The sequence below is a fragment of the Streptopelia decaocto genome, assembly GCF_964273445.1.
Source record: "Streptopelia decaocto genome assembly, chromosome: 6".
Lineage (NCBI taxonomy): Eukaryota > Metazoa > Chordata > Aves > Columbiformes > Columbidae > Streptopelia > Streptopelia decaocto.
In genome coordinates, this window is record NC_138660.1 from 33,981,775 (window position 1) to 34,004,949 (window position 23,175).

General features: G+C 43.1%; 1 protein-coding gene across 4 annotated transcripts in view; it reads right to left on the minus strand.

The window, feature by feature from the left end:
- SPP2 (secreted phosphoprotein 2) overlaps nucleotides 1-23,175 on the minus strand; it is an 85,959-nt gene that overhangs the window by 56,472 nt on the left and 6,312 nt on the right. The window contains exons 1-7 of one of the 4 annotated variants that reach the window (XM_082055679.1): nucleotides 21,708-21,802; nucleotides 21,479-21,603; nucleotides 20,005-20,127; nucleotides 18,331-18,441; nucleotides 16,611-16,665; nucleotides 16,132-16,242; nucleotides 9,782-10,131 (exon numbers count right to left, since the gene is read on the minus strand). In XM_082055679.1, the coding sequence (XP_081911805.1) occupies nucleotides 16,142-16,242; nucleotides 16,611-16,665; nucleotides 18,331-18,441; nucleotides 20,005-20,127; nucleotides 21,479-21,603; nucleotides 21,708-21,756 (564 nt within the window). In that variant the 5' untranslated portion in view covers nucleotides 21,757-21,802 and the 3' untranslated portion in view covers nucleotides 9,782-10,131; nucleotides 16,132-16,141. Of the gene's footprint in view, nucleotides 1-9,781; nucleotides 10,214-16,131; nucleotides 16,243-16,610; nucleotides 16,666-18,330; nucleotides 18,442-20,004; nucleotides 20,128-21,478; nucleotides 21,604-21,707; nucleotides 21,803-23,175 lie in introns of those variants that run through there. The other 3 variants (XM_082055680.1, XM_082055681.1, XM_082055682.1) reach the window with 3 other exon arrangements.

A 23,175-nucleotide genomic window follows, 5' to 3' on the forward strand; every position in this document is an offset into this window, starting at 1 on the left:
ATCAGAACAAGATCTGAACCCCCAAGGTTACTATTGTCCCTATCCAGAAGGGGTTTGGAAGCCCAGGAGACAAAATATACACCAAAAACCCCGCTCTGCTCAGGTGTTCAGTGAGTGGCAGCAAAGGTAAGAGCAAACACCAATGCATAAAATGGAAATACCTTCTTTCTGAGCTGCCTGAACAGAGAAAGAATAGCTGTGATGGTAAATCCTGACACCAAATGATGAGTACTACCTGAACAAGGTAGTAGCAGGGTGCATATGTTAGACCCTATGGGGTGGAATAAAGCAAACGTGAGTTTACTTTGAGGGATCTGCTTGCCTTCTGGAAGATGCTGCTCTTGCACTCTTTCCTCTACATCATTCACATCCACATGGCTCCTCTCAGTTTCTGTCTTTGGGATCCAAACAGTAATGCAATCCCGAGATAGGCTAATCACACCATCTCATTAATCATTTATTTCATCAATCATTTCGAACCATTTCCCTGGGGCCACCCAGCCTTGCCTGCAGCTGTCAAATTTCAGGCTCGTTTCATCTCTAACCTAGTTTCAGAGCTGCCTTGTCTCCCCTCCTTTCATGTTTTTGACTCTCATTTTTCTTGCACAGTTGAACTGTTCCTGATCAGTGAAGAGCAGGATGAGAGGGGGGGGGAGAGGGGGGAGTCAAACTTTTATTGTTAGTTTTGCTAAACTCAGTGTCTTGGAACCAGATGGTGGTTGGTTTGTTTAATTCTACTCTTAAAGCGGACTCAAAGGAGTAGTAACCTCAAACTGGGCAGTGCTCCATGCTAGCAAGTATCTACAGGTCTCTAACAATTGCAAAGCATTTGTTCACTGTATTTTCATGCACCAGTGTGTCCTCTTGGTTACGTTATATGGGATGAGTGCAAAGGAAACCGGCAAAGAGTATTGCCCCACACTGGGCTCAGCCATTCGCAACATCATTTACCAACTCTATAATGAGTAGCTGCAATACTTTTTTAATACATTAGGAGCTGGGGAGGTGCATTTTCAAGAAACCAGCAGCACAGCAGTCACTTCATGCACTCACAGGAACAGCAGGTAAAAGATAAGACATTAGGAGAAGGACATAAGAAAGTGCTTACAAGACTTCCAGCTTTGCATTTACTGAGCTCTGCCATATGCCATGGGCTGCTAAAATTTCCCACTCTTGGCAAATCATACATTTAGACAAAGAAAGCCCTCATGCCTCCCATTAGTTGTGAACAGAAAAGCAGCTCTTCTATGTAAACATGGATCATTTCTGTTTCTCATTCTCTCTGGAAGGAGAGAGGAGGTACAAGCACAAGGAACCTGCTCCTGTGCCAAATAGACTCTTGGCTCTGACAGCTCCTGGATGGAACAAGCCCATTTCTCTCCACCGCTGCACATACCAGAGCTGCATAAATGGTCACAGATCCAAGAGTGCTCAAGGTTGGAAGAAAAACACTAACGCAGGTCTCACAGATGCCTTATCCTTAAATTAGTAGTAGAACTTGACCCACTGGCACCAAATACCCTAGACAAAGAGTCTAGGCCTAAGTCTTGCAATTCCTAGGCCAGACTCCAGTCTACCCTAGACTTGAGTCTTGCAGTGCCTTTTTCTGCTCAGATCACACTCCGATACTACAAGCCAGGCTGTTGGGCACATTGGCGTTTGAAGACCCTGCAAGGGCAAAGCATCATCAGAGCATGGGTACAAATACAAAACAGATGGAGTCTCCTGCATCACCAGCAGCATTCACATTCAAACCCTGTCAGACTCCAGCCTACCAGTGTGTCCCTGTGGAACTACAACCCCCTGCTCCAAGTTGCTCTTCTCCAGCCAAGCCAACACCACAAATGTCGATGACAGGCATGAGCACCATGGTGAGTATCTGTGCTTTTGTTCACAGTGGGACCATGCAACGTTTTCAATAAATAGTAAGTTCTCCTAAAAATAGGATTTTTAGCAAATCTATATATTATTGGCAACTTTTTGCAGAGTTGTATCAGCCAGAGAGGGACGAGAAATTCAGAAGCATCAAAACGTAGCCTGTTGTGCAACAGCAGATAGCAATGAAAGTCATTTAATTATGAAATAGTCATAATGAATACTCATTTTAAAGAAGATGCAGTCATGTACTTGGGGCAGAAAGCCAAGGCTTAATATTTCACTTTCAGACTTCAGTTCCATCCACTTTCAGTAAAAGAACTAAATCTGTGTTACTCTTTAAACCAAGGGAGACCAGCAACAGCACCTAACCATTCACTTCTTGTCTTTCTCCAGACACCCTCACTTCAGTAGGTATACGTGCAGGCTTTGGCACGTAAGTTTTCCAGAGAAAAAGCTGTGTTTTGGTTCACTGAACATGCTGCAGATGCACAGATCCGCTACTCCATCCCTTTGAAAGAGGCAGGTTTTGATTGCTGCTCCTGTTCTTGTGACAGTTGTTCTTGACGCAATAACCTCATCTATATGGAATATTTTCTTTCTGGTAGGAAAGATGGTGTGGGGCCTGGGTTATCTTTTGATACTGCCTGTCCAAGAAAATTCAACACCAGGACCCACAAATCCTTCAAAACCATTCAGGAGGTCAAGAAGCTGAAACAATTCCATGGACAAGTATTTACTCTAGTTCCTTCCAAGATGATAAAATGTTTGCATGAAATTTTAAGAAAAAAAAAACAGTTTTTAACTAGCTTAGAAAACCAACAAGTCAAAGGCTCTTGCACTCATTTTTAGCATTTCCTATAGTCAGTGCTTCATCCCCTCAAAATACTCTGCAAGACCATTCCACTAAGCAGAAATGGTATAAAAAGATATTCCTTAGTAGCCCAAATATCAGAGACTGTCCCAGGGTTTTCTGTGGTTCGGTTTTGTCTGGTGTGGGGTTTTTTGTTTTGATTTTCCTCCCCTCTAGATTGTACAAAGTACCTGTCAAACCATGCCTCACTGTTGAACAAGACTGCCTTCAGTACTTAAATATTATATGAAAGAGAATCAAATATCTTTAAAACACACACAGAAAGAAATGGTTGGGCTTTTGCTGTCCCATCCCAGTAACCCACAGGTGTCACATAGCTTTTTTCTAGAAGCACAATGTTTGTAAGGGTATGAACAATACTATTCACTGCAGTCTCAGGGGTTGTCTACTACAACAAGCCCTGCTCCAGCTGCACTTGCCAAGTGTCACCCACTTACTCTGTAGTTTTGTTTCAGAGCTGTGACACTTCTTCCCCTTCTATCATACCTATTTCATTACTTCATTATTCTCTTTAAGATGACGTGTCGGAAGATATTTGGAAGTCTAGATCAGGCCTTACCTTCCTCATGCATCCCAAACACTTCTGAGCTTTGTTCTGCAGAAACAGTACTGGCAGGACTCCACTACATCGCTATACTCCAGAGATACTTTCAAGATCATTTCAATTTACATGCTTGGTATGGACACAAGGCTTACTGCTTTAATTTCCAGATTTCTGTCCCCCAATCCTCTACATAGTACCTATTTTTGATGAGATTATGGGCTTCCCCCCCCCCCGCCATTTAAATCAATAGCCTTCAATTTCAGAAGCTGTTATTTTTTTCTTCATTATTCATTCCAGATCAGGAGGCTCAGCCAGAAGCAGCATATCCCTACTGCTCAGAAAAAGATTCAGCCTTCAAAAGCACATAAGATTCTTTTTAAGTTCTCATTAATCACAGCCTGTAATCCCTGGGATCCCGCCAGGCCCTGTGGTTTTCCTGGTGGTCTCCATCTTCAAATCCAAGTCTCGCAGATAGCTAAAGCCCTAAACCAATTTAGTCTCTGGAGGCCAATGAGAAATCCCAGTTTCCTTCTTACTCCCTATTTGTTCCAGTTTCACCTTCCTCCAACTTAATCTGCAATGAACATCCACTTCCAGTAGCCTGACTTCCTCGAAAGAGTTAAAACCCATGTTTGAATCTTCCCTTCCTAGCACTGGTCTAACAGTGGTTTTCTAGCACAGACTCCCTACTGCTCACAGACAACAAGCAGTGCCCATAGACACGTTCATCACCACCTTGTCGGAAGCATGTGCCAAGTGGAAGATTGCCAAGAGAGCTACCAGGCATCCAATGCTACCTGGATCGAAGCTGCAGAAGAAATCTCTTGCTGGTCTTTGCCACAAGTGCCACATATGTTGACAATCAAGGCAGATATGCACAGATAGATCTGGCTTCAGTACCAAACTCTGAAAAACAAGCAGTATTTGGAAGATGGAGAGGGACACGTGTCTAGGTACTCCATGATCAATGGATCTGATAGCCCCCCAAGCATTTTAGTGCTTGAGGAATCAAACAGGACTAGACCAACAACCTGAGGAAAAAAAATAAAAGCGTTCTCCCAACACTGTTAGCATCACAGCTTCTCCGTAAAGGACTGACTCCTGTTTTGCTTCTTCCTCATGCTAGGAAAAGCATTTCATTTGGCTGCAGCTGCTAAAGATTCCAACATACAGCTCAGTCAGAAGTAGTAACAAAGCCAAGACTAGAGTCTTAAGTTGTTGTTTCACCAAGAACGGAAGACACAGACAGCATGAAGAAAACCCAAAGGTAAGTGGGAAGGAAATATATTCTGGGAAAAGAAGAACCAGCTAAGGTAGGGACAAGCACATTCAACAAGTCACTCGATGTAGTTCTTCCTTCCCTGGGAGATGTTTTGAGCCACCCTTGACAAAGCTAGGCATGTAATAACATCATAAAGGAGAATAAGCTTTTCCCACCAATGCTACTGGAAGAAAACTACAAGAACACGTCTCCTTGGCTAAGAGCCAGCTGGGAGACCTTCTTGGGTCTTCACATGAACCACCAAATCCCACCAGCAGTATGCACAGACACTCACTCAAGAAAACTGGTCTGAGGTTCCCACAACTTGCTGGTACTGTTTCCTACAGAGTCCCCACTACACCCTGAGACTGAGGCAACAATTTGCCCTGGGAAAAGGAAAATAAGAGAATTTTAAAGCCACCAGAAAATCTGAAAGAAGAAAATGCAGTGGCAGCTGTGAGGTGTCAGAGCAGCAAATTTCTTGCTGGCTGTGCAGGCATTAATTAGTGCACTTAATCTTTGGAGCCATTAAGATACCCTTCCCAGCATTAATCAGCTGCAGTGGATAAGCTGATCTCTTGAATAAGAGGCAAGACAGAAGCTAGAAGCAGGGGTGAGGGGAATAGGTAGAAAACTTCAACTATAAAAATCAAACCCTCTGTGCAAGCAGCATTTCTCCAGCTTTCCTCTTACCAAAGGCACCTTACAGCCTGTACTCCAAGGCAAAGGATGGCTGGGAAATTTGATTAAAAGCCATTTTATCAAAAAGAATAAGTTTGTCATGCAAGACAGAGCAAAATCTACTGTCCTCAGAAATAAAAAGCAAAAGCATTTTTGTGCCCAGAGCAGAATTTAGGCTCTGGGCTCCCACATGCAAAACAAGCACTCCAACTGTGCCAAGACTTTTTGTCTCAGTCATTTCTCCTCGTCCTCCCCTGTTCTCTTCACCATTTAAACAGATCCTCTTTCCCCAAAAGTCATTTTATCTCACAGCAGGCCAGATATCAGAACAGAAAAAAACAAAACAAAACAGAAACCACCAACCCAGAACTATTTGAAAACTGGGATCCTGTCTCCCCTTTGGCAGCCTTTGCATTTATTCAATTCTGACACCTAGTGGGCATCACCACCAGTGGGAGGCAAGAGCAGAAGCAGGTAGACACGCTCACAAACACTCTTAGCAGTAATGCTGATGCTCAGCATTAGCTGCAGACCAATTTCTACCATGAGGGATGTCCTCCATCCGTAGCACAGCTGCATCTCCTTAAACCATCCCAAGCCTCCGTGCTGAACTCACACTTGCAGATATACTGACAACTGCATTTTCTACAGTAAAGACTGGAAAACGCTCAGGTCCTGATCCCAGCATCTCACTGCTCTGAATCAGGACATAGGTTTGGCAATTAAGGTCTATCCTTCATTTCAGAGAGATCATCCAGGGGTCAGTCCGGTTTGTCACCCACCTGAGATTAGGTTGCTGACAGTACAGTGTATGCCAAGAAATCTCCACATTCCTTCAGGATGAGCAATAACCTCCTTTCTAACACGGGTGAGGCTCCATCCCACTTTCACTCGAGATGATCTCTGCCCTTTGAGAAATTTCTCACACAAATTTCACATAGCACTGAGCCTCTCTTTGTATCTAGTAATTCCACCCCTTTCTAGCTAGCCCCTGTGAGCTCTGGGGCTACCAACACACTTCCCACAGAGGCACAAACCACACCCGTATCAGTCACTATATGCAGCAATTATCTCTGAGCAGAGAGGGTCTGGGAAATGAAATGCTCCTACTCATTCCCCAAATTATTCTGTGATTCTCAGACCAAAAGGTAAGATTTCTTGTGACTTCAAGTTTAGCATTCCAAGCAAATTAAGCAAAGCTACTTCAAATGTATTTGGGAGGGGAGAAAAGCTCAAGTCAATGTAAGTCCTCACTTCTTTCCCCATCCTACAACTACTGCAGATGCTCTGTGCTGAAGGAGTGACTACATTTTTACCTTCTGGTGAGGCAAGGCTCAAACAAACTGCCACAAATTCCCATTATGCAGCAAATCCCAGTGTAATATCTCATGGTTTTGCTCTTTCCCTTCAGACATTTTTCTGCCATCTCAGAGATTCTGAACAATCTCAAAGTCTACAAGAAGATAATTTCTGCTCTGCATATTGCTTTCACTGCAAATAGTGTCTTTAAGCAGTACATGGAAAGCTCTCCCCACCCCAGCTGCTGCATAAATCCTCACTCTCCAAGCAAAATCCAACAAAAAAAACTAGTGGTCCACTTACATAGAGCCCGCCTCCTTGGTGTACTTTGCATCTTGCTATTTGGAACCTTCCTCCTTTCTGTGCTAAACACAGAATACCAGTCTCCCAGAACAAAGAAGAAAGCTGCTATCTCACCTTACCTAACCTGTGATTCTCACTTAGCAAAGCTACTGTAACTCATGGCTTGGGGAGGATGGCCATGGAGAACAGAGCACATAAATGGACAATGAGTCAAAATACTTCTTGTTGTAGGAGTGCAAAAAGGGGCTGATGTTCTCCATTTCAGCTTGCTCCCTCTGAGGGAGGCAGTTCTGGAACCTTCCAGTGTTCTTGGGGGCTGGGAGTCCAGAAGTGTGAGGACGTGGCTGAATACAAACAGACTCAGGACCATGGTAGGATTTCAGGCTTCAGTTCCAACGAGGAGAGCTTTGCTGTTGGATATGGTTGTAGAATTTCAAGCCAAACTCTCAGACATGAGAGTTGGAAGGGAACATCCGTAGCAACTATCATTGGTATGTTGGAGCAACAAGTGCTTTAGTCAGCGGTTTGAGACCACGAAAGATTTGAGTAATGTGGACAAAGAAAATATTACTCCCTGGTGCCAGATAAACATCTGCACAGCAGATGCCACATCAGCTTCTAGGTGTGAAGGCATTTCCATACGTGAAGCAAGGAGCTTAAAGGACCTGTAATCCATTTTGCTGGGAGGAAAGTGGGAAGGAAAGCATTTGCTTTGTTTTCTTGTAGAGAAATGCAGATATGATTAGCATATAGGTGTCCCACATATGCTGGAAAAGGATGGCCTTTCATTCCTTTTATTATGCCTATCAAAAGGAGATATTACAGCCCATGCACACGTTACAATGGTGCTTGAACAAGCTCCTGCCCTCTTTCCCAAGGGACATCACTGCAAAGTCCAACCTTCTGAGAAGTTCCTTCTCTTCAGATATCTGTGTCAGCAATACTAAGATAAAAGAAGACATTTTCTACACAAGGGGCATATCTGGAGATCAAAAGCAACCCCAGTTTTCATTCTTTAACAGTAGTAAGTTTTTTTTGGTTTTGTTTTTTTTTTTTTTTGTTTGTTTTTTTTTTTTTAGCTCAGACAATAACAGTGAATATATAATAATCTAAATGTCCACATATTGCCAGTGACAATGTACTGACAGTATATCCCATAAGTGATGGAAATCTCTGCAGGGACAGATCCTTGCCACTGAGCTTCTGTCCACAGAGGGCAGATGAAGTAATGACGCTGAAAGTAGCTTCGTGAAGTAGTGTTCTGCTCTCATTTGCTTACAAATGGTTATTTCCTCAAACACATGGCACCTGACAGAGCAAGGGACAGGCACTGTTCATCTTTCCAGCTGCAGTTGGCCCTCCCTTAGCTCAAAGACAAGTTTTCTAACTCCAGGTCTTGAAAGATCCAGTGTCAAACTCATTTGATTCTTCTGTCTCTTTTGCTGGACATACAGAGCCACAATACAAGGATTTTGTAGCAAACACGTTCTCTTCCAATTCCACCAATGCAGAGGCCTGCCACTATTCTCAACCAGCAAAATACACTTGTAGGCCAACAAAACTGGCTGTTGGGAACTGGGAAAAGCAAGAGTGTCATAGTAAGAGTACAAGCACAACTGGAGCTGGCTCAAGTGTCAGTCCACCTCATCCCTTCCAGGAGACAAAGTATAATCTTGGAGGAACAGCTCAGGAAGCTCTTCTGCTCACTCTTGTCTTTATCTAGGACAGGAAAACATATGTATCTACATGGGAAGACAAAGTCCACAATCACTTGAGCTCAGGATTTTCAGGAAGCAGCTGAACTGTTTCTTTCCACCAGAGTCATGGTTCAGGCTAAAATGAGCACAAAGGTGTGAGATCACCTCTTTTACAAAGAAGTTGCTCAGTAAAAATTCCCCTACAGCAGCAGAGAAACATTCTGCAAGTACGCTGGGTTCCAAGAGCTGTACATACACAACAAAGGAAAGTGTGATGTTCCCAATCCTGTTGGCATAGGCAGAGAAAAATGATCATGAGAAGGTAAAGCAGCTCTTCCTGAGCTGGACCTCTATACCTTACCAGCACCTTCTGCTCATTTCTACTCCCTGCTGCTCCTATGGGTAGTCATCAAGGGAACTGGGGAGTTGCTTTAGAAAGAAAAATCAGTTGCTTTTGAAAGGAGGGACAGTAGCATAACTGATAGAGCGCCAACAATTCTGAAGCTCCCATGACTGCCACTTACTGAGAAAAACAATTCAGTACCAGGGAGCGCAGCAGCAGAACTGCAAACCAAGCCAGTGTACTGTGTGATGAGAGTGAACCGGGATGGAAGTAGATCTTAAAACCCAGTTGATGATTCTTCCTAAAGGAGACAAGTCTGCAAGTTTTAAGGATTTCTTCAGCACCAAATGGCACTGTGTTCCACCAGATATCTAACTAATTTGACTGTTTCTATCTCAGAAAACTAACCTGTTATTTTGATCCAGTTTGACACAAATCCATCCCGAGCATGATAGAAAACACCTATCTGGATTGCAACTGCTCAGGCAACAGGCACCTCCCCTCCAAGCCTCTTCCCTCCCATCCCAGAAAAATGGAGCTTGAAACAGGGAAGGAAAGACAAAGATGGCAAGAAAACACATTTGGTCCCAAAAGTGCGAACTCCTCACTTGTTTTCTTTCCATTGCAGTCCACGAGTTGTGGAAAGACTTCTTTCCCAGGAGAACACAAAGGTGTTTTCCAAGTGGGACTTATTGCATAAGCTGTCAGTACCTGACAACCACTGTCATTAGCTTCCCTCAGCGCCCCACATTAGTGGTCAAGTACCCCTTAAAGCCAGATTGCCCATGGGCTAAAATTCACACCCTTGGGTTTGTAGCAAGACATCTTGCCCACAGCTGCTGCACCCCAGAGAAAAAGAAATTAAGTGCCTTTATTACTTTGAATGAATCAATAATTAGCTACAAGCGTTACAGAAAGTTACAAGCAACTGCAGAACAAACAGATGGAATAATGATCCTTTAATAGCATCATGATGTGATGGTACAACATGTACTGGACACAGTTAAGGCTGGATGTCTGAGACAGCCCTCCCAGTGAGCTCTAACCCATCAGAAGGCAGCTATCCACTGACAAGTGCATGCAGTTGACATCTCACGAGCTCATCCAATGGCCATTTGATGTTACTTCAGAAAGTTTAGAGAAAGACTGTCACTTCAATACAGAATAGTTTTTCATAGAAAATAAAAGGAAATGGCATCAGGTTCTCTCTTTGCATGCTGGATCTCTGATTCTTGATTCTTCTCATTCTCCAGTCTACTTCAAAAGAAAAGGGAGGGGGGAGAAATATCATAGCTCAAAATTCGTCCCATGCTTCACAGAACCAAACATCCGTGACCTTGGAAAAAAAAGTATTGATTTTGACTGAGTTGCTTATTCATTTATTTAGTGTCAGAATTTCACCGTGAGGAATCTGTGAAAAGAAACCTGCCTATGCAAAACACTTCACACGTGCACAAATGTCATGTCAATTACTAATTCATGTAAAACAAAGGAAAAAAGGAAGAGAATCAGACTGCTAGGAAAATTAACAGTGAAGTAAGTAACACTGGCCACAAAACCATGCATACTATAAAGTCTCAAAAGCAGAGATGATTGAGACTATTAGCTGTTGTATGGTCTTCAGAGAAATGTATCTGAATTAAGAGCTAAAATATGCAGAGGAAATATGAGATATGTTTTTTCTAAAGGACATGTGACTGCTTCTACAGCAGTCTGTAGCCTACACTGTATCCTCAGCAAGTTTGTCACCATGGCAACCTGACATTTTTCTGTAAGACAATTTTCTTAGTAAAATTACAGGGATAGACTCATGCCAGAAAGGAGTGTCCACACATGTGGTAGTGATAGACACAGAGACCCCCCGAGAGGGGCTTGTCCTGGAGCACTTGGGTCTTGCCCTGCCCAGCCTTGCACTGGGGTCCAAGTGACAAGAAACAAAACAGGAGCAAGTGGGAACATGGGAAATTCCAGTTCAGTTTAAGGAAAACTCTTCCCCCAAGGGTGCTTCAACACTGAACCTGGAGTCCAGAGAGGATGAGGGTTCAATATCCTGGGATATTCAAACCTCAGCTATAGAGCCTCATGAACACGGTCCCATTCTGAGCGGGGGCTGGGCTTCCAGAGGTCCCTCCCAACCTGCATGTTCTGACAAGTTCTTTTCCAGTGTTTGCAAAATGCAACTTGGTGCAGTAAGCTGGAAGAGACAGTTGAGAGACCTTTCTGTTCCTCCAGCCAAGTCCTGTTATTTTTCTCCAGCAATTAGATTAAGGGGTTTGCAATCAGGCCTTGAAGACCTAGCGAAGCCTAAGGAATCATCCTAACTCTGCATCCTTCAGAAGCAGGAACAATTTCCTCAGTGCAGCAGTCGGTCTAATCCTTCAGAACAGAACTAAAATAGGTGGACAAAGGGTAAGGCAAAAATCACTGCTGTTCAAAATAGCAACAAGAGACTGTCACAGTGATTCTCCTCTCTGCTGTAACACCTTTGCTTCATCCCTGCACCCCGATCTGACCTGAGCATCAAGAATGGTTCTGCCTGGGTCTGCCTCCATTTCAGTCCTTCACCTCTGAACAGATGAAAGCATGCTGCTGTCTTTTATGCTACAGCATCACAGGTGCCAGGTGACACCAAGGACTTACATCACAGACAGACTCCAAGGCAGGAGGAATGTAAGTGTAGCCTGTCATTTCCCCCACGTTGCCTAAGCGATAAATTGCTCTTGCTCTCAAAGCTGATCCAATGCAGAGCTCATGCACTATGCAACAGATCCCATTCTGCAGGGATTTTCCTTCCCTCTGATGCTTCATTTTTTTTTTCTCTTTTCCCCCAGGAAGCAATAAGCTGCTTTCTGAGAACCAGAGAAAACAGAGTGGGTGAATAGAGAGGAATAAAAAAAAAACCCACAAAGGCAGAATACATGAAGCCATAAGAATACAAAACTGGAACTAAAATCAAACAGCTTCTTAATGAGGTCACTGGGGATTAAAAGCTCTTCTTTCCATGCCCCAGGAGGGCTATACGCACCCAGATCCATTATTATTTTTCTAGAAAACAGACAAACAAGCATCCATTTCACTCTGAAGGTTGGATCCTGGATTTCTTGGGCATGAGGAGAGGCCAAATGTTGCCAGTTATTCCTTTACTGAAAAAAAAAACCAACAAAAAAAAAAAAAAAAAACAAAACAAAAAAAAAAAAACACCCACACCACCCACACCAAACCCTAATATTCAATGATGCTAGTCTATTAATTTCTGCTTCTGCAAGGCTGCTAATCAGCTGCTATCACCGCATTCCTGCCAGCAGTGAGTTATACCAGGTGAGAGCTCCGCCAGCGAACCAATTTAATAAAATGCAGAAAACTCAAGGAGGAAATTATAGCCCCATTGGCTTGAGGCAGAAGGAATCTGATCGTCTGTTAAAAAAAACACTTTCCTCGTGTGATTAATGACAGTAAGAGGAAAATCAGTATTCACAATCTACATGTATATTGCAAGCAAAGACAGGAACTTTCTTCCTAATTTTCCTGTTCAAGGAAATGAAGCACTGCTGGTGAGACTCCAGACATAAGTCATAGGTCGGACTCCACCCTGCACAAAAGACAACTGCCTTAGGCAGTTGATTTTGGAAGAAGAGAGCGCTGGGGCCCTTTTCTTTTGCTGTCTGGGATTCGAGGTGTTAGGTGAGTTGAAGACAATTTTAGTCTTCTCTTTGCAATTCAGAGCCACGAAGACCATTAAGCAGATTCCAGTTTAAGGGAACCCATAATTCTACATACCTGTGAATGCTCAAAAAGCCTTTCCTATTGTGTGTGTGTGTGCCAAACTGCATCCATTCAGTGCAGGAGTCCCTCCTCCCCAAGACTTCCAAACAGGGGACTGACTGCATCACTGATATGCCCTTTGCCAACACTGTGGTGAACTGATGGAGCTCCAACAAGCTCTGCACATCCCTGGGAGGCCAAGCTAACTAGTGACCTTAACACTTGTCACATAGTAAGGTTGTTAACCAGTGATCAGCTGTTGTACAGCAGCTGGCTCTCTTGCTGTCACTCACTCCTGTGCGTGACCTATTTGTTGGAAAGGCTGGTCCACAGCATGCCATGTGAATTTTACAGTCTCTCCAGTTCCAGAGATGCACTAGGAAATAAATCCAGTAGATCTGATTAGGACTTGTCACTGAAGTAAGCTCATTAATCATTGATGTGGTTCTTTCATATGCAGTTTGCCAACTCCTGCAGGCATCAGCAGACAGGTGGGTCTGAAGACTGCAGCCTTGAAAAAGTTCTTCCTTATATAACAATTGCACTGATTTTTTTTTTCCCCCCCTCCTGAATATTTAGCTTGTTTAACAAATAAGAACAGCCAGAAAGCACCAGTGATATAATTTAACCTAGCTTCTTACATGGAGTCAGGCACAGAATTTCCCTGAAATTATTCCTCCAGCCCAAAAGATAAGATCTAATTCAGAAAACACGAAATCCAGCATAAAAAACCCATCAGCCATGTGTCTTAGTAATTTTTGCAGTCAGTTACCCATACTGTTGCGTAAAAAAAATAAACACAACCAACCTCAAACCACAACACACAACAGCACATTTCATTTCTCACCTGAACTTGTCTAGCTTTGTCTGTCAACAGCAGGATCTTTGAGTAAGAGATGAAAATCTTCTGTTATTAAATTGCTATTGCCCCAGACTCCCCCAATATATTCTCAGCTAAGCTAAGCCAAGCCATCTGAGCTACTGCCATCTCAAAACACAGCAGATATTTCTCATGACCTAAACACTGCATCACAATATGGCTTGTAATAGTGCCAGCCATGATCACACAGGTCCCAAAACACCAGGAAAAAAGAGTCATGAATAACCTTCGCTGGCCTCAAATACATGAAATAATTTGGATACATGTGGCTCCAAATTAAACCAACTGATGAAACCCTCTAATTCTAGATACAAATGAAATTAAGACGACTTCTCTCCAGACTTTGCAGCTAATAAGTCAAATCAATAAAATCAGGAAAAACAAGGAGTTTTGAAAAATATCCCTTAATCTCCTGATGTATCTGCCTCTGAGATGTCCAAAACCTAGGACACTGGTATGAAACACAGTTCTGCAAATGACACAACCTAACTTCAATAGCAAGCACAAAGTATTAAAATTCAAACTGCACAGGATTTCAAGAACCATAAATTTATTTCCATTTGTTTCATATTCTCATTCAAGATGATTTTCAGCTTGCAGATTGAGATTTGTTAGGCATTAGATCCAGGAACACAAAACGTTTGATTGCTTCTTAATGAGGACAGCTCCTCTTGAGAGTCTAATAATTAATTTCATATACTTGGTATTTTCCAAATGCAAAGAAAAGGATGTCTGCTCATTTCAAGCTCATAAACCTCCTTCTCCACAACTCTTCTGGAAGACAGGCTGAAGAAGGTTCAGCTCATATTTACCCAGCCAAAGACTGATTTTTCAGAAGCAGACCACAGTTAGGCACTTACAAAATTTGTTCCTATGTTCTGTGGAACAGAAAGTCAACCTTATGCTACTCTTCCGTAAGCCTCAGCCTTTCCAGACTGGATTAAAGCTACCCAGAATGACACAGAGCGCGCACCAGAACGCCACTGCAACACGCTCAAGGAAGTTCAAAGACATGTAGAAAAGTTAGAGAGTCCTGTAATAGGAAAGGCTGGTTCACGGATAAACTAAAATAACATATGAATTTAATGAAATCACTTTTACAATGACAGACCTGACCTAGCAGAACAACTGGCTTTTCCTTTCATATCTAGTTTCTAGGCGAGTAGGGGATATGTCTCCCTCAGCACAGGCAGGTTTACCACAGATCCACTTATGAGTAACATGTGTTAGTTTCTGGTGAGTCATCAGTGCTAAATTACATCTAAAACTGTCCTGTTTCCAATGCAGCAGGCCTACTCTGAGCTCCACACATGGAGCATTCAGTTCTGGCACCCTCTACGGGGACTGAGACCTGCTAACAATATGCACCCAAGTGATCGCACGAAACCTTTACAATCACATTGAAAGTCATTTCCTCTTCCTTTCCCAACTACTTTAAAAATGTTAAGCATGCCAAAGAGTGATCGCTGTTCTGCATTGCTACAACTCTTACAAAAACACTTCCCTTTAGATTAACTCCGTGAGATAGCAGGTAAAATATCAACAGCAGTTACAGCTGCCGCCACATGGAGCCTCAGAAGTAGGTGAGCAAAGTTGGTGTCTATAGGATAGGCCTTACCAGCTCCAATGAATCTTGAGCACCTTTCATTATCATTCCCATTAACTGAGCTCCAAACACCTCTTTCATAGCTTCTCTGCAAAAAACACTTGCCCTAAGTACTGCATCTTGGTTTTCCCAGATACTTTTCTACCACATTCATTTTTTTGTTTGATAAACTGTGCAGCCTTAGTTGCATTAGATTCAGCACAAAGACATGACCATTCCTCCAAGAGTTTGCAGTATAAATAGATACAACAAACTGTGGGTGCAAGGAGAGCACCGGTGCAAAAATAGCAGGTAAGTTGCTGAAGGACTGGGGCAGAACTAGGTACCAAACAACTCATCTGCGTCTCTGCCCATACACAGCCAGGGCAGGTTCCATATCCCACAGTCAAGTGAGACATCCCTGCTAAGGGCAACCAGTTTGGGTAAGGTCCAGAGGACCCATGAAACCTTAAGACAGAAACTTGAGTCTCCTAGCCAAAAGAGATGGAGGCAAAAACACAGAACTGTACCTAAAGGCTTGAGCTGTTTGCCAAACTCAGCACAGCAAATTGATTTTCTTGCACACTGTTCATACTACCTGCACACCAGGACACTGGTGTTTGCCTGAGCATATGGGACAGACCACCTGAGAGTGAGTGAAAGCTGTGAGCTCTATAGCTGGGGTGTCTTCCTAGGAGTGAAGCAACAAGAGGAAAATCAAAAATGTCTTCTGCTGCCCTGACAACTGGTCAGACCCTTGTTCTGTGGGCCATCCTGTAGGCACCAGAGACTGCCACTCCCCCATCAACTTTTGTCACAGGTGCTGATAGTGCTGTTTGTATTCTGGGTCACTGAAACTCACCATAAGCAAGTCCTACAAATGTCTGGAATAAAATGGTTTTTAACACACTCACAGCCAAGAAGTACATTCCCAAAAGTTCCTTCATCCTGATCAGTCACTTTCCCACTCTGCCACAAAACCTGCAGACCTAGGATGCATAAAAGCCACACTTCTAATTGTACTCACCCAAACCATATTATTCTATCTTGTCAGACCTGAAATAGTTGGGTTTATGCCAGCCTCCACGGCTGCCACCTCTTCCACTTGAAGGGAAGGCTTCAGGAGCAAATACATCATCTAAAAAAAAGAACACGGAGACATACACAAGTCTTATAGGCTTTCAAACACGTGTTCATTCGGCATCCTGCACATCATCAGGACAATCTCAAGGATACACATAAGTACTGGTTATGAAAGCAAAAATCTGTCAATCCAGAAAATGCATACATATAGTACTCAAACCTCAGCACGGCCCTAACTTAGCAGCCCAATGCCCTCACCGCTTCCTCAATGGGACACCCCTCTGCACAGGAAAAAGCAGCTCGCCATGACCTGAGCAAACTGCTGGTCTCCCTCCAAGAGATGATCTTCAGATGGCCCAAACAGATGATCCAAAAGGCAAACCAACATGTGACAGGACAGTCAGCATGGCAGAAATGTCTTACCTTCCCTGTGACTGCTGCCTCTTCTGTTGGGGTTCATTATCGGCATACGCATCATCTGTAATTAAAAATGTTTCTTTAAAAAGCTCATCTGTCAAGAAGCCAGCTGCTCCTTCATTTCCTCAGGTACTATGTGATCATTGAAGTAATTCCAAGCTTCATTTTTAATTTATCTGAAAACAAGATTACTGCTGATACTATTGCAAAGCAGTGACGTTGCTAAAGAAAGTCTGCAGTTGCAGGTAGGTCAACATCCTTTGTACTTCCTACCTTATCTGACCTCCCTGTAGTACAGATACAGTCAGGAGAACAGAGCCTGTTGCTGTCACACAGGGTACCTCTTAGACTCATCTATCCCAAATTACTATTGTAAAAGCTCTCTATACTCTTCCTTTGTTGGTGTCTATCCCAGTAAGATTATCCCAGCCTTATTCAATCACAGTTCCTTCTCCTATCCAAATGCCACCAGCATGACAGGAGCTACACCAACACCATCCATCACAGGTCCACCACACCATCTCAGCCAGGCTGGGGTGCCTTGAACTGAGTTACAGCTCTAGAGCAAGACCTGCAGTGCACTTGCTGCAGCCCTCTGCAGAAAGAAATACTTCCCTTTCCATGTGCAATTATGGCACATAAAATTCCCTTTGGCATTTATTCCTTCTTAACATTGCAGGAAATACATTCCCCAGCAGGAATATTGGCAGCAGTACTGAATTTTAAGTGATGGTTAAAGACAACTTGCAGGAAGATCTCTGCTTGTAAAAGCAAGTGTTTATACTGAGTACCCTATTAAACAAGAGTTATGCTTCACCCACAGAGGACAGACTGAATGTCCAAGGCTACCTTACATATTTCAGTACTTCACATGGAGACTTTCTGCTCTGCAAATCAAGAATTCCTGTGGTGCATTCACTAGCTAGCTCTGAATAGAGATTCTGAACAACAGCAAAATAATAATAATTACAAGCTAATTTGGCAATTCAAATCAAGAGAAGGTGACACAGAATCATATTTGCTTCAAGCTATTAATTTATTCCCTTGCATCTTCCAAAAATAAAAGCTGTCCGTATCCTCTGGCACTTTGCTTGTGAAATTATCTTTGTTCCCTACATAAAATCCTCAAGCACAACACCTACCATAGATCTGTGCTGTAAATGTAGGCACTCAGGTTCAAGTGTCAGTTAATGGAAAAAGTGGACACTGGCATGATTTAAAAACAGCAGGAATTCACAGGTTGGGTCAGTGTTTAATTACACCTTAATAACCAAGTAAGAGTTCAAAAAGGGAACACAAATCTCAGTAAAGCAAATGTTCTTCAGCTATCCTGTGATGACATGCTCAGCTGAGGGCTGGGTTTGGTAACAGAGAGAAAACCATCACTATTTGTTTCTGTCTATATATGTGCTAGTCACTGTTCTCCAGGCACATAGTCTATACATTAATAAAGACAGACTGTTGGAGCTGGTGAATGTGCCAGACTGCCGCAGAGACTCACACTCTCCCCAGGCATCCATTGAGCAAAGTCAAACCTCTCAGCTGATGGAAAGCAGAGGCATTACAGGAGACAGCTGGATTTTAAACCACATTCAGTTTTTTGATGAAAACCTCCAACTGCAACAGGAGTTGTAGTGCACACATATACACCTGACTTCTCCTTACAAGAGCATGAGCAGAATTTTCACTCCTCCAGGCAGCAGAAGTCAGTTTTCCCCTTCCTTACCTCTTCACTGCTCATTGATTCAGAGCTGAATGTGCCACGATGGCATTGCACAATAACGTTCGAGATCAGCTCACCAGAAACATCCACAACACTTCTGCAGAAAGCAGTTGTCTGTAACAGATCAAAATAGAGCAAATCTTATAGAACAAAGCTACAGTGCAAACCATCTCATGGGAGTTTCACCAGGGGAAGGGAATCTGTACAGGGATTTTAAAAATCAATTACAAAAGGAAGCAACTTAAGCAAGACTATCATCCAACAAATTATTGGAGCAGGCTAAAGCCAGACCAATATATTCTGGCAGCATACAACTACACAGAAGTTATTGCTCCACAATTGCAAATGAGCTGTATGAAGTCTCAAGCTTGCTTGAGGCAGAAGAAAATCTCTGAATCCTTCTCACGGCTCTGGCATTAACAATCACAAACAGAAGAGCTGTGCAAGGCTATGCTGATGGCATCTCCAGCTCTAAAAGTTAAACTACCTTTAAAAAAGTTGTGTCCACAATTCGACAGAAGCTCCAGCAAAACCTGCCACCCAAGTTTAGAAAACAGACATCCCCACACTATCTTTCATACCATATTGTCCCAAGAACAAAAGAGGAGAGATGGTGTGTGTTTAGGACCCAGTGATAACTTCACAGTAGCCAACCCATGTGTCTTTGAAGAAAAAAAGAGCAACCACCATCTATCCTATGTTGTCCCATCTACACACACACACGCACACACACACAAGCTGCTTAGCTCAAGAGTAGTGATACCCAAAGATACATTTAACCCCCCTCTTCATGGGGTAAACTACCTCCTGAGGTAGTAGCATCACTAGCAAGCTATGAGGAAAGCCTTTGCCCCTTCTGTCCAGTGCCTTCCCAGAAGCCCTCCTCATCCCTAAAGACTATGTCTGGGAAGGACAGATAAGTTCGGCAGCCATTCACATAGGAAAAAAAGATGTGAGAAGAGCTCAGCTTGGAGCAGCAAAAAGATGCAGCGATAATCTCTGCAGAAGTATGACACATAGTATGGCGTCATTGCACACAGGGATTCAAAGAGTTCCTCCAAACGCTTCGTAAGATTCATGCAAACAGGACACAACCGCTCAGCAGCTTGCAATGGGAGCCAGGTTTTGGCAAAAATAAGTGTGAACAGAAAAGTCCAGATTAAAAGTTCATGTATTTTCACCAAGCCTGGTCATCAGAGTGCAGCAAGAGCTGTATCAAGAGCCCGATCTGTGTTATCTCAGGCTGAAAAGAGACCTGAGAAATCTGAAGATCAGCACTCAGCACAGAGTGGGACTCTGCACTACGTATAGCCTCTATATAGGGCCTAGATACATAATAGGCAAAAGCATATAAAAGGTCCATTTTTCTACCCTTTCCGCTTAGAAAAGAAGGTATACTTTCCTCCCAGGATTTGGCCCTAAAGCACGTAGACACTTTCACTGCACGTTGCTCCAAGACACACGTCTCCTTTTCAGCTCAGAGCAGCTCCTGTATCCCCCACTGACCAGGCAGAAGAGTTTCCCAGCACTGAACCTTCCCACCCAACAACCACCCCATGCTGCAGCTTATGTTTGTTTTTGTTTTTAGAAAGCCAGTCATTCTTCAGTAACAGTACTGTTTCGATATATCCTGAAAACATCCTGCATGGAGCAAGGGGATCACACTCACACACTTACCACAAAAGGCCCAATTTTAAAGTCACAAGTGAACGGGTCTCTTCCTGAAGCTTTTGTGCACACAGTTTCACGAACGCTGAACTGCAGCTCTAGTTTATAAACATTGCTGTTCCACATGTCAACCTGGTAAAAGGAAAGTCAACCCAACAGGTAATTAGTCTCTGTCACTTCTGCACCTGCTACATAACAACCTTGATGCTTTGTCAAGAAGAAAGATGACATAAGGGCATTATGGGTCAGTGCCCAATTTTGAGTGAATTACTTCATGTGAGAAAGGCTATTTTATTGTGCTCAGGAGTTACTCTTAGGCCAGTTTGGTAACAGCAGCACAGTTTTCCACAGGGGTTTCACTTGACACCCCACAGCCATTGTGGGATCCTGCTACTGCTCAGAGCCAACTGGGGGGCAGCGGCTGTCAAAGATAGATAAGCATTGCATTACCCCTGCATGCTACCATCCCTTCTGTGGGAACCATGGTGCTAACTGCTCAGCTTTGGATATATAGACTGCTGGGAAGTCTATTGCAAATACATGACTTGGCAAGGAAATCACACAACTGCAAGCAATTGCATTAATGCAGTTTATAGAGTTGTTCTTTGTCAGCTCAGGTGCTTCAATAGGCAGCATGCACACATCACTTCAGGCTTCAGAGAGTTCAGTGGCTTTTGTTGACACATTATGATTTTCTTTTCTCATTCTAACAGTCCAATCAATGTTTTATCTTGAGATAGGAGACTCAAAAAAAACCCCAAAACAAGTAAAATAAACAAGAAAAAACCCAAACAAAACGCCCAGTGCTTTTAACCTTTTTTTTCTAAACTAGATTAATCCAAAAGTCATACTGTCATGTCTTCTTGCAGAAGATTCAATACATGCTATCTATAGAAACACAATGGCTCTGAGGATGTTCAGGAACATGCTAACTTCAAATTTGGAAGCTTCAGCTCCTTAACTCTGGGTATCCAACCTAATTCTTAGCAGCACAATTTAAAGCCAGATAAGGGGTTCCTGCCTGAATTTAGACAGTAGCAGATTTATATCAGAATTGCTGTGTAGAGACAGATGATGTAAAAACAGATTGGAGAAATTTGTGTGTGGTGGCATTTAATTTGCAGTACAAATATTCAGCTGAGACCTTCAAAGGAACCAGGTTACTTTATGCCAAAAGCAAAGCAGTTAGCTAGAAGTATTTAAAACCACCAGTTTTAACCAAAATCTTACAAGACATCCCTGAAAGCTTTCCACTCTAAGGGTGGAAAATTTAAACTCCTGAAGTATTTTTAGCTACAAAACAACATACAAAGAATATCTGGGTTCCTAAAGCCATAGCTTCAGATAATACCTCAAACCCACCCTCTTCCAAACAGTTCAGAAAACTCCAACTAAATATGGGTGTCCAGGGTTGGGAGGACAGAGTTTTCCACCACAGCAAAGCACATTTCAGCTAAAGGATCTCCATTATCTGCACACTTACTCTTGTGACATGGCTCCTGACGACACCATACAGGTTTGTCCCCCAGGACTGAGAATTGATCTTTGCAATGGAAGCATTGAGAGCCTCTTCTGTGACAGGTAGTTCATAGTCATACACTGGAAACCCTGAGACAGACGCATAGTTCCATTAGAAGTTCATTGCAGTGTTGGACTTTCCCTCCCTCAACCACTGTAAGGAAGAAGATGTGGTTCCATCCTGAGCAACTTACCTGAACACGAGAAAACGCTCAGTGTGAGGACAAAAATTAAGATCCTCATAGTGTGACTTTCAAATTCCTCTGGTCTTTTCCCTTTCTAAGCAAGGTTTTCCAGTACATATTCCTCTGTCTTTATATAAATACAGCCTTGATCCTACACCTGACCTTTCTGTGCCCAAGCTCTGCTACAGACACTGCACTTTAAACATAATTGATCTGATAGTAAATATTTGCTGTCAGCTCTTCTCCATTTAGCAGTAGTGTTCTGATAAGAAATGGAACACAGTGCCGTTTTCCCAGGACTGCATCTACAAGGAAGCATCGAATTCCTGATACCTCCATAGCCAAAGGCAGAATCTAGTTACTTTGTTCACTTTCAGCCATTAGTTACCCATTTAAAGCTGCTGAGACAACTCTTTCCATAACACCAGACCCAATGCCTTTGTGTCTCGGCAGCAAGTGGAAGCATTTACAAGCTGATGTTCTTCAACAACTGGAGAATTCCTCAGCACAAAATGGGAGCCCACCCACACAGAACTGTCTGACACCACCACTCCAGAAGCCAAAGCACCCAAGAGAAGCCTCCCAGGCAGAAGACACACAGCAGACCCTTAGGACACCCCAAGTCTGTTGGTCTTGCACGCTCCTGGGAGATCCCACATTGCTTTGACTCTTACCAAGCCTGAGCCCAGTTACCCAAACAAAAAAGCATCTGTGGACATTTGATTTGCCCTGTCAGATCCCCTTGAAACTCAGGCTCCAGTTTCAGCACAGAAAGTAATGGGCTTTTTGAAAAAGTACAGCCTGACTTCAGTATGGAAAACACCATAAGCAATTACAAGGATGAGCTAGATCCGACACCTCAGCACTCAACTAACTGGAGCCAGGTTGCAACAGGGCTGGGTGTTCCCCATACCCTCTCCAACACACAATGTGGTAGAACACACAACTACCCCACAACAGAACCACTGAAACACTTCTAGTAACATTCAGAGAAGCACCTGGGTTTTAAGGGCATAAAGGATGTCTATGAGAGTTGGGAAATAAACTGCTGCCTTCAAACAAGTTCACCCGTTGCTGACTGTTCACAAAGCAGAGGTGTGTCTGACCATATTCATTTTTAAGATTCCATGTGTGAAATTCCTCCGTTAACCTTCAAATCACAGCTCCACTTGAATTATGTGGCACGGGGTCATTTTTAAAACTTCTCAAGTGACAAGCACTCAAAGAAAGACAGGGGAGCATGTAAAATACCAGGGCTTATATTTGATAAGGAAGAGGATAAAGTTGCTTTTGGTTGTTAGGTTGTCAGACTGCAGAACAGCAGCTGATCACACACCAGGGGTATCTGAGCCCTTGGCTGACAGATGGAGCTGGGTAAGTATCACTCACACTGAAAGGACTTCAGGGCAAAACCCCATCAAGGCAATGCAATTCTAAGACACAACAGAAGCAACGGCCCAAGTCTGGACCTTAATGG